Source organism: Apostichopus japonicus, chromosome 16 (genome assembly GCF_037975245.1).
Source record: "Apostichopus japonicus isolate 1M-3 chromosome 16, ASM3797524v1, whole genome shotgun sequence".
Lineage (NCBI taxonomy): Eukaryota > Metazoa > Echinodermata > Holothuroidea > Aspidochirotida > Stichopodidae > Apostichopus > Apostichopus japonicus.
The window spans coordinates 15,628,734-15,641,525 of NC_092576.1; the positions used below are offsets into that span (position 1 = coordinate 15,628,734).

General features: G+C 41.9%; 1 protein-coding gene across 1 annotated transcript; it reads left to right on the forward strand.

The window, feature by feature from the left end:
• Positions 1 to 9,050: 9,050 nt before the first annotated feature.
• LOC139982030 (uncharacterized) lies at positions 9,051 to 12,382 on the forward strand. Its single transcript, XM_071994531.1, has one exon. It carries the CDS (start codon positions 9,051 to 9,053, stop codon positions 12,180 to 12,182), a length of 3,132 nt encoding a protein of 1,043 aa, XP_071850632.1. The 3' UTR covers positions 12,183 to 12,382.
• Positions 12,383 to 12,792: the final 410 nt, after the last annotated feature.

The window sequence follows — 12,792 nt, forward strand, 5'->3', positions numbered from 1 at the left end:
TGAGGCTTGAGTTCAAGTAAAAAGTACTAGTGATTAAACAGAGACCATTTTGGAGTGTCAATAATACAGAATATCTGAGAGCAACAAATTTATTCTTCACGATTCATTCTACACGATTCAATGTCGACAATAGAAGGATTTTTTTATTGCTGGTTAGATTAATATCGGTTCATTACAATATTAACCTAACGTTAAAATAGTTCACAGGGAAAGAAATAATTATTTTGGAATACAAAATTTGTTCTAGTTATATTTTCTAAAGAATCTGTAGACAATTGTACTTCGAAACAATCATCGTTATCGAAACTGAGCAGGAAGTTGAAGGAAAATAGTCGTGGAGCGAACTCTGGTTTGGGATTGATTCCTGCTTACCCAGCCCGTCCATATATCATATGTAAGTTGGCCAACTAACTATGTACACCGCCCAGGCTTATACCCTTTCCTATTTCCTTGGTCCCCACTCCAACATAAAATGACGTTCAGGTATTTACACCAGGTTCAATCCTGAAAGTTGTGAAACCAGGGCGGGTCTATACCAGGGCGGGTATATACCAGGGCGGGTCTATACCAGTGCGGGTCTATACCAGGGCGGGTCTTTCCCAGGGTGGGTCTAATCAATGCACGTGTACAGGGTGAACAAATTCTTAAACGAAGATAAGAGTGCTTTAATCCAACCAAAATCTCATGAAACAAAGGCCTTCATATGCTTTACAAAGCTTTCAAGAAAACTGTTTCTTTAACATTAGTGTTCAGTTAATTCCACAACAGAGCACCAGATAATTCATACTGATTTTCTATCTCTATAAAGTAAACGGTTGCTCTCCCGGCCTCCGTCAAAATATGACTATTTAAAAATACCTCTATATATGAACACACAATACCCTGGCCACAGGGGAAGCGTATAGTGGTAGGTCTATAATGTGTACACAAGAAAAATCGAATGATGAGACCTTAACTAACGTTCAATAACAAAGTTTCTGTCGAAATTGCGATGCGGGATATTTAGCTGCAGACTAGTTACCATATATATGCAGTCCTGAATGGCATACAATGCAAACTGCTACACGGTTTACAACGCTAAGAGTCCTTGAAAATGTTACATAGGCTATGCATACCCATACGAATGTCGGAAATCAAGTAAAACGAGCGTCTAGGCAAATATGCTAGAAAATCAATTTTGTTTTGCAACTGATAATAATTTAGTCCACTAAATGATGTTTGGATATTAGGGAAACGGCCAGTAGTGTATAGACCCACACCGGGGCATAATCGACAAGGGGGACCGCAACCGGGGCATAATCGGTGACCGGAACTAGGGCAAAATGGACAGTGGGGACCCAGACCGGGGCAAAATGGACAGTGGGGACCCCAACCGGGGCATAATCGGTGACCGGAACTAGGGCAAAATGGACAGTGGGGACCCCAACCGGGGCATAATCGACAAGGGGGACCGCAACCGGGGCATAATCGGTGACCGGAACTAGGGCAAAATGGACAGTGGGGACCCAGACCGGGGCAAAATGGACAGTGGGGACCCAGACCGGGACAAAATGGACAGTGGGGACCCCAACCGGGGCATAATCGGTGACCGGAACTAGGGCAAAATGGACAGTGGGGACCCCAACCGGGGCATAATCGACAAGGGGGACCGCAACCGGGGCATAATCGGTGACCGGAACTAGGGCAAAATGGACAGTGGGGACCCAGACCGGGGCAAAATGAACAGTGGGGACCCAGACCGGGGCAAAATGGACAGTGGGGACCCCAACCGGGGCATAATCGACAAGGGGGACCCCAACCGGGGCAAAATGGACATTGGGGACCGGAACTAGGGCAAAATGGACAGTGGGGACCCGAACTAGGGCATTTCTGGAAAATGAGAACAAAAGCGATGTGTTGTACAGTTTTGTTTTTTATTCGAGTGCATCATTTCTTCACATCAAACAAGAAAATATATTGAACAAAAGGATAAGTCAATAGTGGCTTAAGTGACAATAACAATAGCGACTCGTCCGTTAGGTAGGATATCGATTTCTGTTTGAGGCAAACAATTACTAACCCCTAAGATCATCGTCCGTTAGCTATTTTCGCGCTCAGTACACAATGAAACTCAATGTTCTCCTTTGGGGTCTTAACCTTTCCTTTAGGATATATTTTGTGTGGTACAGTAATGTAGCGGGGGACGGATTTTCCACAAAAAAAAAAAGTACACAATTCATCGCAATGTTAAAGTTAAAATAGAAACATTCTTTTAACAAACTAACCAATAAAAATGTTCATTTCATTCGGAAACAAACGGTGCATAGACAGTTTTATATATTAAAGAAAAATAAAGTATATACGTAAAAGGTTTACAACCATTTCAGTGCTTTACAACAACACTTTTCACATGTTTTTTAACTCAAAACACGTTTGCAATTAACAGTTCACCCTTATTTGTAAATCAAAATTTACAAAAATATTTTAGCTGCAACATTTAACAAATATCATCATATGAACAGAAGAAAGCTCTTCGTTTAAAATTAATTTTGGTTCACAAACATAGTACAAGTTAAATAGATAAAAAATAAATAAATAAAAAAAAAAAAAAAATCACAACCATTGTACACGTTTAAAAAATAATAATAATGCTAATGTAAAAGTTAAAATAGAAAAATTCTTTCAATCTAACTAATAAAATGTACTTTACCGAAGATTGGTAGTTTCCAACTGGGAGTAGAAAATGAAAAACACAGCGAGCATACTAGGTATCATGTCTGATTTTAAGTTCACGAGTCCATGACGACAAATGAAGGTAAAGTATTACACTTTGTCCCGACAAACACCTATTTTCCGTCTAGGTTTCGTCTATGATCCGCACATTCATATCTCCTGGAAGGTAGGTAGTTCCTCCATCACAGTAATCAATGGTACAGTTGAACCCTCTTTCATATCGCAAGAAAACATTGGTAGCGTGTTTTGGTACTTCTGATTTGAATAATATCTCCATAACGTGCTCCTTGAAAAGTGTTAGCCATTCGAACGGTAAATTCACTCCACCACGAAAAAGAGTCATTTTAGAGAATGCCCCACACGTCATGGAAATGAAGGCGTAACTGCTAGAACAAGTCCGTGGTCATCCTTCATCACAGGAACCGATGCTATATTTGAGTCCTCTTTCATATTGGATTTTTTTTATTGCGTTTCGCGTGTTTCACGCGTCGTACGTTGAAAACACATGATCACGAAAATAAGTCATTATTGAGGATGTTCCATAATTCTTCGATGCTGGGTATGGACAGGAAATCCTCCGAAATAGATACCATGAAATCACTGTCCAGTACCGTAAGTGATAACGCCTCCTCGAACAAATCCAGCAACATTAAATCTTCCGATTCAGATGGGACCGTCGACAAAGTTTGCGGTATCTCTTCATCATCATCTCTGATGATAATAGGAAAGTAATTGTACAATTTTGTTTGAGGCATGGTGATTGCAGAATGGATGAGATCTCGAAATGCTGTCCCTTTTTAAAGTGTTCGACGTGAGTTTTGGTAAACAATTAACAAAACATAAAGAAGAATAAATGAAGTCTACGTAAAGATGTAAGGTTACGTAAGAGCATATTATCTAAAACTGTAGGAGCCAAAAATAGAAATCACCCGGAGAAGTTTTCTTTATTGTCATAGAAAATAATTTGGCGGTATTTTTTACTAAAACTGTATAGGAGCCAAGTTTTCCTTTATTGTCATAGAAAACAATTTGGCGGTATTTTTTACTAAAACTGTATAGGAGCCAAGTTTTCCTTTATTGTCATAGAAAACAATTTGGCGGTATTTTTTAACGGTTTTAGAGCATGTGGCGGGAACATTTGGGGAGGGGTGTATTCGATGTATGCGTACATAACTCCCTATACCTGTGTTGTAATCTAACACATTAACACATATACAGATATGGAATCCAATATAAGCGGATGCTTCTCCGGACATCATCTCATTTTATAAGTTTATACTATCGAAACAAGATGACTAGCCGTGTCTTTTGTGAATTCTGTTTGGAACGGTTTGACACACCGACCACTTTCATCTTACATTTTAACCAGGTGGAATGCATTTGTATTCCACCATGGGTATTTTTTGAGGTGGATGATGAAGTTGATAAGGAACTTTTGATGAGGGAGAAGAAAGAGGAAGAAGAAGAAGAAGAAGAAGAAGAAGAAGAAGAAGATCATGAAGAGGAGTTTAAAACAGTGGCAGAAATACCAATCCTCGTTTATGAAGATATATCTTCAGACGAGGAATTATAAGAGATGAAGCTGAATTATTATTATTATTTTTTTTGTCATCGGCTCTGAATAGGGCCACCATATATTCCAGAAAGAGCAGACTTTTTCCTCTCTAAAAACATGCAATGTGTCGATTCATTTATGTTTATCATATGTATCGTTTTTTACTGATAGGCTCCCAAGACTAAGTTGTAAGATTTAGGCTTTGTTTAAGTACTTTTAGGCCTACATTTTATTTAGCGCTAACACTTACACTACTCCGCGAATCAACCTCTCGTAATTGTATCGACGAGTTTTTTCTTGATACTTTTCCTTCTGTTTTTCCCTCTTAAACTATGGTTTCTTCTAATCGCTTTTGTGGTTTTTCATTGCTTTTTGATATTTTTCCGTTTCGATTTACTCACTGTCATTTTACGCTTATCTTACTAACTTACGCTAAAAACCGTGACTTCCTTTTTAGAAAGATGTTGTGGGCAGGAATACGTAAAGTAAAGAAGTGTTAAGCGTGTTTTGCAAATAACCACTTTTACAGTTGATTTTGGCTGCTTGACTGTATCAGCTCAATAGATTTGTCTGTGCCACATTTCAAAAACAGGTTGATGACGATTTTATTCAACATTCTTCACGTTCAATAAGGTCGATGTTTCGTAAAAAGTTCCATTGCCGAACGAAAATCCTTCCGCGTATGTGTCTCAAATTATATTGACGAAATGCACAGATGTCAGAAAAATGAAAACGTGAGCCGATAACACAACCAAAAATTAACCAAGACGATATCCAAAGCAAATTACAATGGCTTGAGTTGGATTCTAACAGTTATATATGTGTATATGCCGTACGGTGTACCATGCATATATAGAGAACTGTACATAAAAGCACAGCACACTGTGCAGTAAATTGTGGTCCATGTAGAAAATCAATGAGGATTAGTCTAAAGTTCTATCGATGGTTTGTAGAATAAACAGTGGTCGAATATCGACCGTCCGACCAGTTTCTATGTATGTGATGAAGTCAGTCATATACTGAGAGTGAGATGATGTGTCAAAGGTCAAAAAGTTTGAGAGAGAGGACGCTATCACGGAGCAGACTATATAAAGGCACCGATTTGATACGACAGATTCATTCTGTGTCAAAGACTGGTACATGATCACACACGGATAATGATGGCTTTGAGAACCTTCGACTACTTCTCTGTCAGCCCATGATATCCTCTGCATTGCAGGCAAAGTGCGTCATGGCTGGGAAGTAACCATGTCGATTGCGTTTTTGGCTGGTGCATTACACGAGCAGGCTTGATTAGCCCCCAATACTGGAGGGCCTTTCGCCTGTGTCACATACACGACATAACACTTGTTACACATAGGTCTGGATGCATTTACTGGATTTCTTTCTCATCTACAAACTCGTCACTTTGTGTGGGAACCTGTTCCGTGGATTACTATGATATATATTTTTGTATCGGGAACCAGAGCGGTGGATTCATACGATATTGTTTAGTCGTAACCCGTCCCGTGGATTAATACGATATACAGTTTTGTGACGGAACCAGATCCGTGGATTCATACGATATTGTTGTTTCGTAACCCGTCCCGTGGATTAATACGATATACAGTTTTGTGACGGAACCAGATCCGTGGATTCATACGATATTGTTGTGTCGTCTGATGGAAGACGGTTAGAGGGTAAGTCAAATCACTTTATTATTTTTGTTTACCTTAGGTACTTTGACCTCACACGTCACGTGGTTTCGCTCTGTGTCTATATAATGCATTCACATCATGCTCATCGTTCAGTCTTTCCCAGACACTGAGTAGAACAACATCATGAAACCGCCTCAAGGATTTGTATACTACCTAAAACACGGTGTTCTGAAGATTTTGAAAAATGAAAGATATCATTTTTTGCTACACAAAGCAAAGAGTGATGAAGTCGGCTTATCACACACACACCACGCAGAAGTGAATGGATCAAGACAATTTTTGGAAGAGGTTGAAATGCATCTTCAAAGTCTGACAAATGCACTTCGTGAGCTAGCGTTCGTCGATGAGGCAGCATTTGCGTTTCGAGCTTTCCGAACGACAGAGGCGACATCCCGTGCCAATATCGTGTTTTCATTGTACACAACGGACTTACTAGCAGTGATTGAGTTTTTCACTCGATACATTGACGATTTGTGTGAGGCATGACGTGTATAAAAGGGTTAGAGTTGTGAATCCGTCTCTCATTTATCGGTTGCTGATCAAACGCTGTGCATCATGTCTGTACTCTCTCACAACAAAGTGTCTGAAGAGATGATATTCAACGTCTTGGAGGCATCGTTCTTACACTGTTTGGAGGATGCGATCACTGCTTATCCTTACAGGATCTGCTACGGTTGTGACATTAATCACCCCAGTCAAACGCATCACCCGTGTGTCATGGATGACATCCTTTATGATCACTCTATGTGGCAATCTATCGTAGACTGTATTGACCGTGACGTCGTCCACAGAATTTTTGACCGTATTTTAGCCATCCTTAAAGTGAAGGAAACTGTAGAATTTGAGTTTGGCAGGATGTACCCGTTTGTCCTGGGATTATGGAAAGGCGAAAAAGGAGGTATCTCACACGTGAAAGAAAACGCTTTATTACCGAATACCATTTTCACACTGGAGACGCGTCAAGACCTCATCAGAGAGGCTCGCACAAAGTATGGGTCGGATATCGTGAGGGAAGCCGTACGGAGTCATGCGATCGAAAAGAAAAACAATGCCTTTCGATACCGATTGCGTTTGATCGTTCTGAAGGCCCTGGTGGGAGCATGGCATGGTATCAGTTACGAGGAAGCAAAGCTTACCCTCAACGAACTTCAAATACTACAACGGTTCAAAGCTGAACTGAGCGAAGAAGACAAACCTTTCTTTGGTTATTTCAGGGACCATCTCGAATTTTCTGAAATCTTTGAGGATTTACCTACAAATGGAGCTTCGAGGGATCATCTAAACAATCTTGTCCTCAGGGATGATCGCATATCGTTTTTACTGCGAAAATCTGAAATGGATATGAATGTAAAACTGCCACTGACCATCGAAGCGTATGGTGCATCTCTGATTTGGGTATAAAAGGGGCGTTTGCCTACCAGTGAGTTCATTCCTTGAGTTGGACTCGACAAACTCACAACTACCAACCATCAGTTCGTACTTCGCTTCTGACGCTAAGGTGTTATCGCTTCGTCATCGTATCCTCGAAAGGTATCATGGACTCTGCATGGACATCATTGAAAGATACTGAAGGGAAGACCGTGTACTTTAACTCGGAGACAAGTGAAGCCACCTACGATCAGCCACTCCCTTCGAAACCAGTCCAGACCGTGATCAAACCTCATTTCAACCAGTCCATATCACCAAAACCTCTGAATATCAAAGGACATACTCAAAGGAAACGACACGTTTCAAACGATACTGACATAAGGATCCCCATCGGAGATGACCGCTTTGTGACTGTCAACGTCTTTAATGGAAAACTGTACATTCATGTCAGAGAATTTTTCTACAACCAAGCAGGAAGAATGTTACCGACGTCAAGAGGCATTGCTCTCACACCCCCGCAATGGTCAACCTTAATTGAAAAGCTGCCTCTCATCGAAGATGCCTTGCACCGCAAAGAGGAAGCACAAGCTGAGGCGTCTCATGGATTACTCAAAAGACGAGGCGTCACCCATTTGAAACTGAAGCTGTCAGATAGCGTTGATTCAACGGGGTACGACACTGCCGGTTCGACCAACTCAGTTATCGAATAATGGATTGTTACATGGATGTGACGAACACATCAGCTAGTTGATGTTATTTTGAGGCATAATAAGTGAAGTTTAATGTGTAAAACAAAACGTTGACACTTGACATTTTTTCCTATACGTAACAGTTAAATTTACTATTTTGGTGTGACGTTATTTAGTTGTTTAATGAACCTATATCATCTTTGTTTGAGGTGTGAGTGATGATACTGTTGTCTGGTGTTGACATTTTACTGTAAATACCATTAACTTGAGATTAACGTATCATGTTCTGCTATGAATGAAAAAACGATCATTTTACATTTGCACGTGAGTGAATAAACACCGTGAAGATATGCCATACAACGTTTTTGTTTCATTTATATGACGTCTCTATCACAAACAGCACATCTGTATGCATTCTACACCCTTTGTACTTGGTGGTCTGCGCAGGGTTAAGGTGAAAATGATTGGATCGCAAGCGTATGTGACCATTCGAGAATGCCATCCACACCCGAAACATAGCAAACGGTTTTTATCTGGGAAGAAGGGTATTAATCTAACCGTCGAAGAGTGGTTCTCATTGATGGAACAGAGCACTATGATTTCAAAAGAAGTCAAAAGGATGTTAACCGAAGCTTTGCAACAACGTTGTGCAAAGCTTGATCGTCTCAGATAAGCAGAAAGGGAAAAGGGAGAGAGGATCTGATCGTGATATCCCAGGCTTTAATAAATCGCCAGGATACTGCTAAGTATCAGTTCGTTTCGAGACACTGAAGCATGAACAACTCCGAGGCATCGAAACATTGGCAAGTGTACAGGAGTCGTTCATGGGGAAGACCTTACTTGTTCAACCGGTTCACCGGTGAATCGCGATGGATCGAGGATATGACTACTCACCCCTTGACAGAAGAAAACACAACGGTGTCGCATAATCATGAGGAGACCGAGCAGCCAGTCAATCAAATTCAGCAGAGTGGCTCGTCCACGGAAGATATGGTCATGATTGGTGGTGCTTCAGCATAGGCACAAATAATGGAGGCTGCTGACACACACAACACTGAAGCAGAAAAAGTGAATGCCGAGGATTGCTGGTTCATTCAGAGCAGGAATATCAGGCGCATCCGTCGCTTCAATGCCGAGGCAAGTGAATTTGTCGTGATCTTCAAGAAAAAAGCGGTCGAAACGTTTGTTCAACAACAGAGTACTATTTTAACGGCCTTTTACGACATCTTCGATAGCTTGATCCGTAACATCATGGACACCTTTCAAACCGGTGATCTCGTCGGGATGGAATTCGATCACGTTAATTTACACAAGACTATCTTTGTACCGCTCATGCGCAGAGACCAGATTGATGCTGATCGTATCCTGAGTATTTTGGAACGCATTCTACAATCAAACGATGCCTTCACACTAGATGATACACTACGTGTTAAACTAATTCGTGTGAAAGAAACCAAAGGTGGACAACCCTCCCCGCTTACACTTTCAGAATGGCGACGAAAAAAGCAGAGTATCGTTAGGATTGGCAATGACGACGACATGTGTCTCGCGCGGGCAATCGTTACAGCTATGTCTCACAGTACCAAACAACAAGGAAAGAAGACTGATTGGTCAAATATTAGGAAGGGTCGATCTAAGCAAACCAAGTTAGCCGAGCAATTGCATCTGCGAGCCGGGATTCCTATCGGATCTTGCGGTTTAGACGCGATACCACAGTTTGAAACCGTTTATTCCGACTACCGTATCATTGTCCTCACGACCGGACAAAAGAATCCCATTTTGTACGCTGGTCAAAACGTTCAAGGTAAACCGCTTTTCCTGTATTATCATCACCAACATTTTGATACGATCGTCAGCGTCGCAGGGTTCCTGAATAGCAAATTCTTTTGCATCAAGTGTTTGAAGACCTATACGCATCGTAACAAACATGCGTGTACCAAACGTTGTTTAGCATGCAAAACAGAGGGTGCCGATTGTCAAACAGATGGTCAAAGATGGTACTGTGAGTCGTGTCACCATACCTTCAAAAATCAAACATGCTTGAGTAATCATCTCATTTGTCCAATCGGAAAGCGTGGTCGTCCGGAGAACAGTACCTGCATGTCGTACAAACGTTGCGGAACGTGTTTCCGTAGCTACAATCCTCGTGAAACGCACGAATGTGGTATTGAGTATTGTTCAAAGTGTCAAAAGAGGCAACCGTGTGATCACCTTTGTTACATGCAACCTTTGTTGAGCGATGACGCGGATGGCACCAAAGAGGACGACGACCAGCAGAAGAATCTAAAAAGGATGATTTTTTTTTATTTTGAGTCACGCATCGAAGCCGATGGACAACACGTGCCGAATTTGTGTGTGGCGCAAGTCGTGTGCGACCAATGCTTGACAGAGGAGGATATTGACATCCCATGTGAAGAATGTGGTCTCAAGCGACAGTGGACATTCCATAGTGTAGAGACATTTTGTCAGTGGGCCTGTCAGCAACCCAATGCGCTCTTTATTGCCCACAACCTGAAAGGTTACGATGGGCAATTCATTCTTGATCACATGAGTAAGAGTGGTATGCCACCTTCTCAACTCGTAACCATGGGTACAAAAATTGCCTATATGGAATTCACGTTGATTAGAACGTCACGCAATGAGAAGAGAGAGACCATCAAATTTAAAGATTCTTATAACTTTATACCCATGGCTTTAAGTCGTTTCTCTAAAACATTCGGCTTGGAGGAAACAAAAGGATACTTCCCCTATCTCTTCAACACGAGTGTTCACGAAACGTACGAGGGACCTTGGCCAGCAGCTCACTACTATCACCCAGAGGTCATGTCAGCTGAAAAACAGAAATCGTTCTACGCTTGGTATGAGACACAAAAGCACAGCACCTTCAACATGGCGGAAGAGATGAAGAAATATTGTATCGATGACGTCAATCTACTGCGAAAGGGCTGTCTTAGGTTTCGTCGTGATTTCCTGGCCATGAACCAAATGGATCCCTTTGTCAATGCCATGACGATCGCGCAAGCCTGTCAACAAGTGTTCCGACGTAAATTCTTAAAGGAGGACACTATCGCACTCGTGCCGTCTCTTGGTTACCGTCGTATGGACACACATTCCAAGAAAGCCACACAATGGTTGGCCTGGCAAGGACATGTGGCAGGTGTCCGTATTCAACACGCACGTAACGGTGGGGAAACCACTGTGAAATGCTGGCAAGATAACGACACGGTGTTGGCAGAGTACAAAGTCGACGGGTTCCAGAACGATACGGTCTATGAATTTCACGGCTGTGTGTGGCATGGATGTCCCCGATGTTATCCGGATAGAACAAAACAAGTGCCGGGATCATCATTTACGATGGCAGATGCCTTCATCAAGACACAAACCAAGATGAATCACTTGCGCAAACAGTTCAAGAATGTCGTCAAAATGTGGGAATGTGACTTTGACCGGCTTTTGAAAACCGACACCACCATGAAAGCATTCGTCAACACCCTGACTTTTCGAGAAGCACTTCACCCTCGACGGGCCTTTTTCGGTGGTAGAACCAATGCGACAGTATTACGTTACGATGCAAAGGAGGGAGAACAGATCAAATATATCGACGTGTGTTCGCTCTATCCGTTCGTCAATAAGTTTGGCATATTTCCCATCGGTCATCCAACGATCGTGACGGAAAATTTTGATGGCTGGGAGACCTATCACGGTTTGATGTACTGCAGAGTGGTACCTCCCAGAAAACTATACCACCCAGTGCTTCCTTATCGAACCGGAAATAAGCTACTCTTTCCCCTTTGTCGAAAGTGTGCCGATGAAAAACAACAATCATTGTGTCTACATGACGACAATGACAGAGCTTTGGAAGGGACTTGGGTGACACTGGAATTGGAAAAAGCGGTGGAGAAGGGGTACCGTATTGTAGAGATATTTGAGGTATGGCACTTTGATGAGTTTGCTCAATACAATACTGAAAAGAAGGAAGGTGGCCTATTTGCAGATTACATCAATACCTTCCTGAAGATGAAACAAGAAGCCGATGGTTGGCCAACCTCCTGTGACACAGAAGATAAACGGAAAGAGTATGTCGAGGCTTACGCTGCGAGAGAAGGCGTTCGACTCGAACATGTCGAGAAGAACGAGGACGTCGGTGTCTGGCAAAGCTGATGCTCAATTCGTTTTGGGGAAAGTTCGGTCAACGTGATAATTTACCAATGAAAGAAATTTGCAACGATATTTCCCTTCTGATGAAACTCGTTGGAGATACCTCTAAAGAGGTGACCATCAATAGGATCACAGAAGAAATCATCGAATTGACGTGGACGGATAAAGAAACTTTCGTCGAGACGGGTAGCAATAAAAATATTTTTATTGCTGCTTATACTACTGCCCAAGCACGCTTAAAGTTATACTATTACCTGGAACGCCTGGACGAGAGAGTGCTTTATTTTGACACCGATTCTATCATCTATGTGTCTCGCGAAGGGCTCTACGATCCACCGATCGGATCATTTCTTGGCGATATGACGGACGAGTTGGCAAAACCATTTGGAGAAGGGAGTTACATTACCCGATTTGTGTCTGGCGGTCCAAAGAACTATGCTTACGAAGTGTATAGCACAAAAACGAAACAAAAAACAACCCATTGCAAAGTGAGGGGTATTACCTTAACACCGGATGCGGCCAGAAAGGTTAACTTTGATACCATGTCTAAACTCTTGGATCATATCACCAACGGTACGTCGAAGGAAGAGGAAAAAATTACCATCATTAAAGA

What these genes read in the sequence shown, in the direction of transcription:
- LOC139982030 (XM_071994531.1), top strand. Translation starts at nt 9,051, where the DNA reads ATGGAGGCTGCTGACACACACAACACTGAAGCAGAAAAAGTGAATGCC.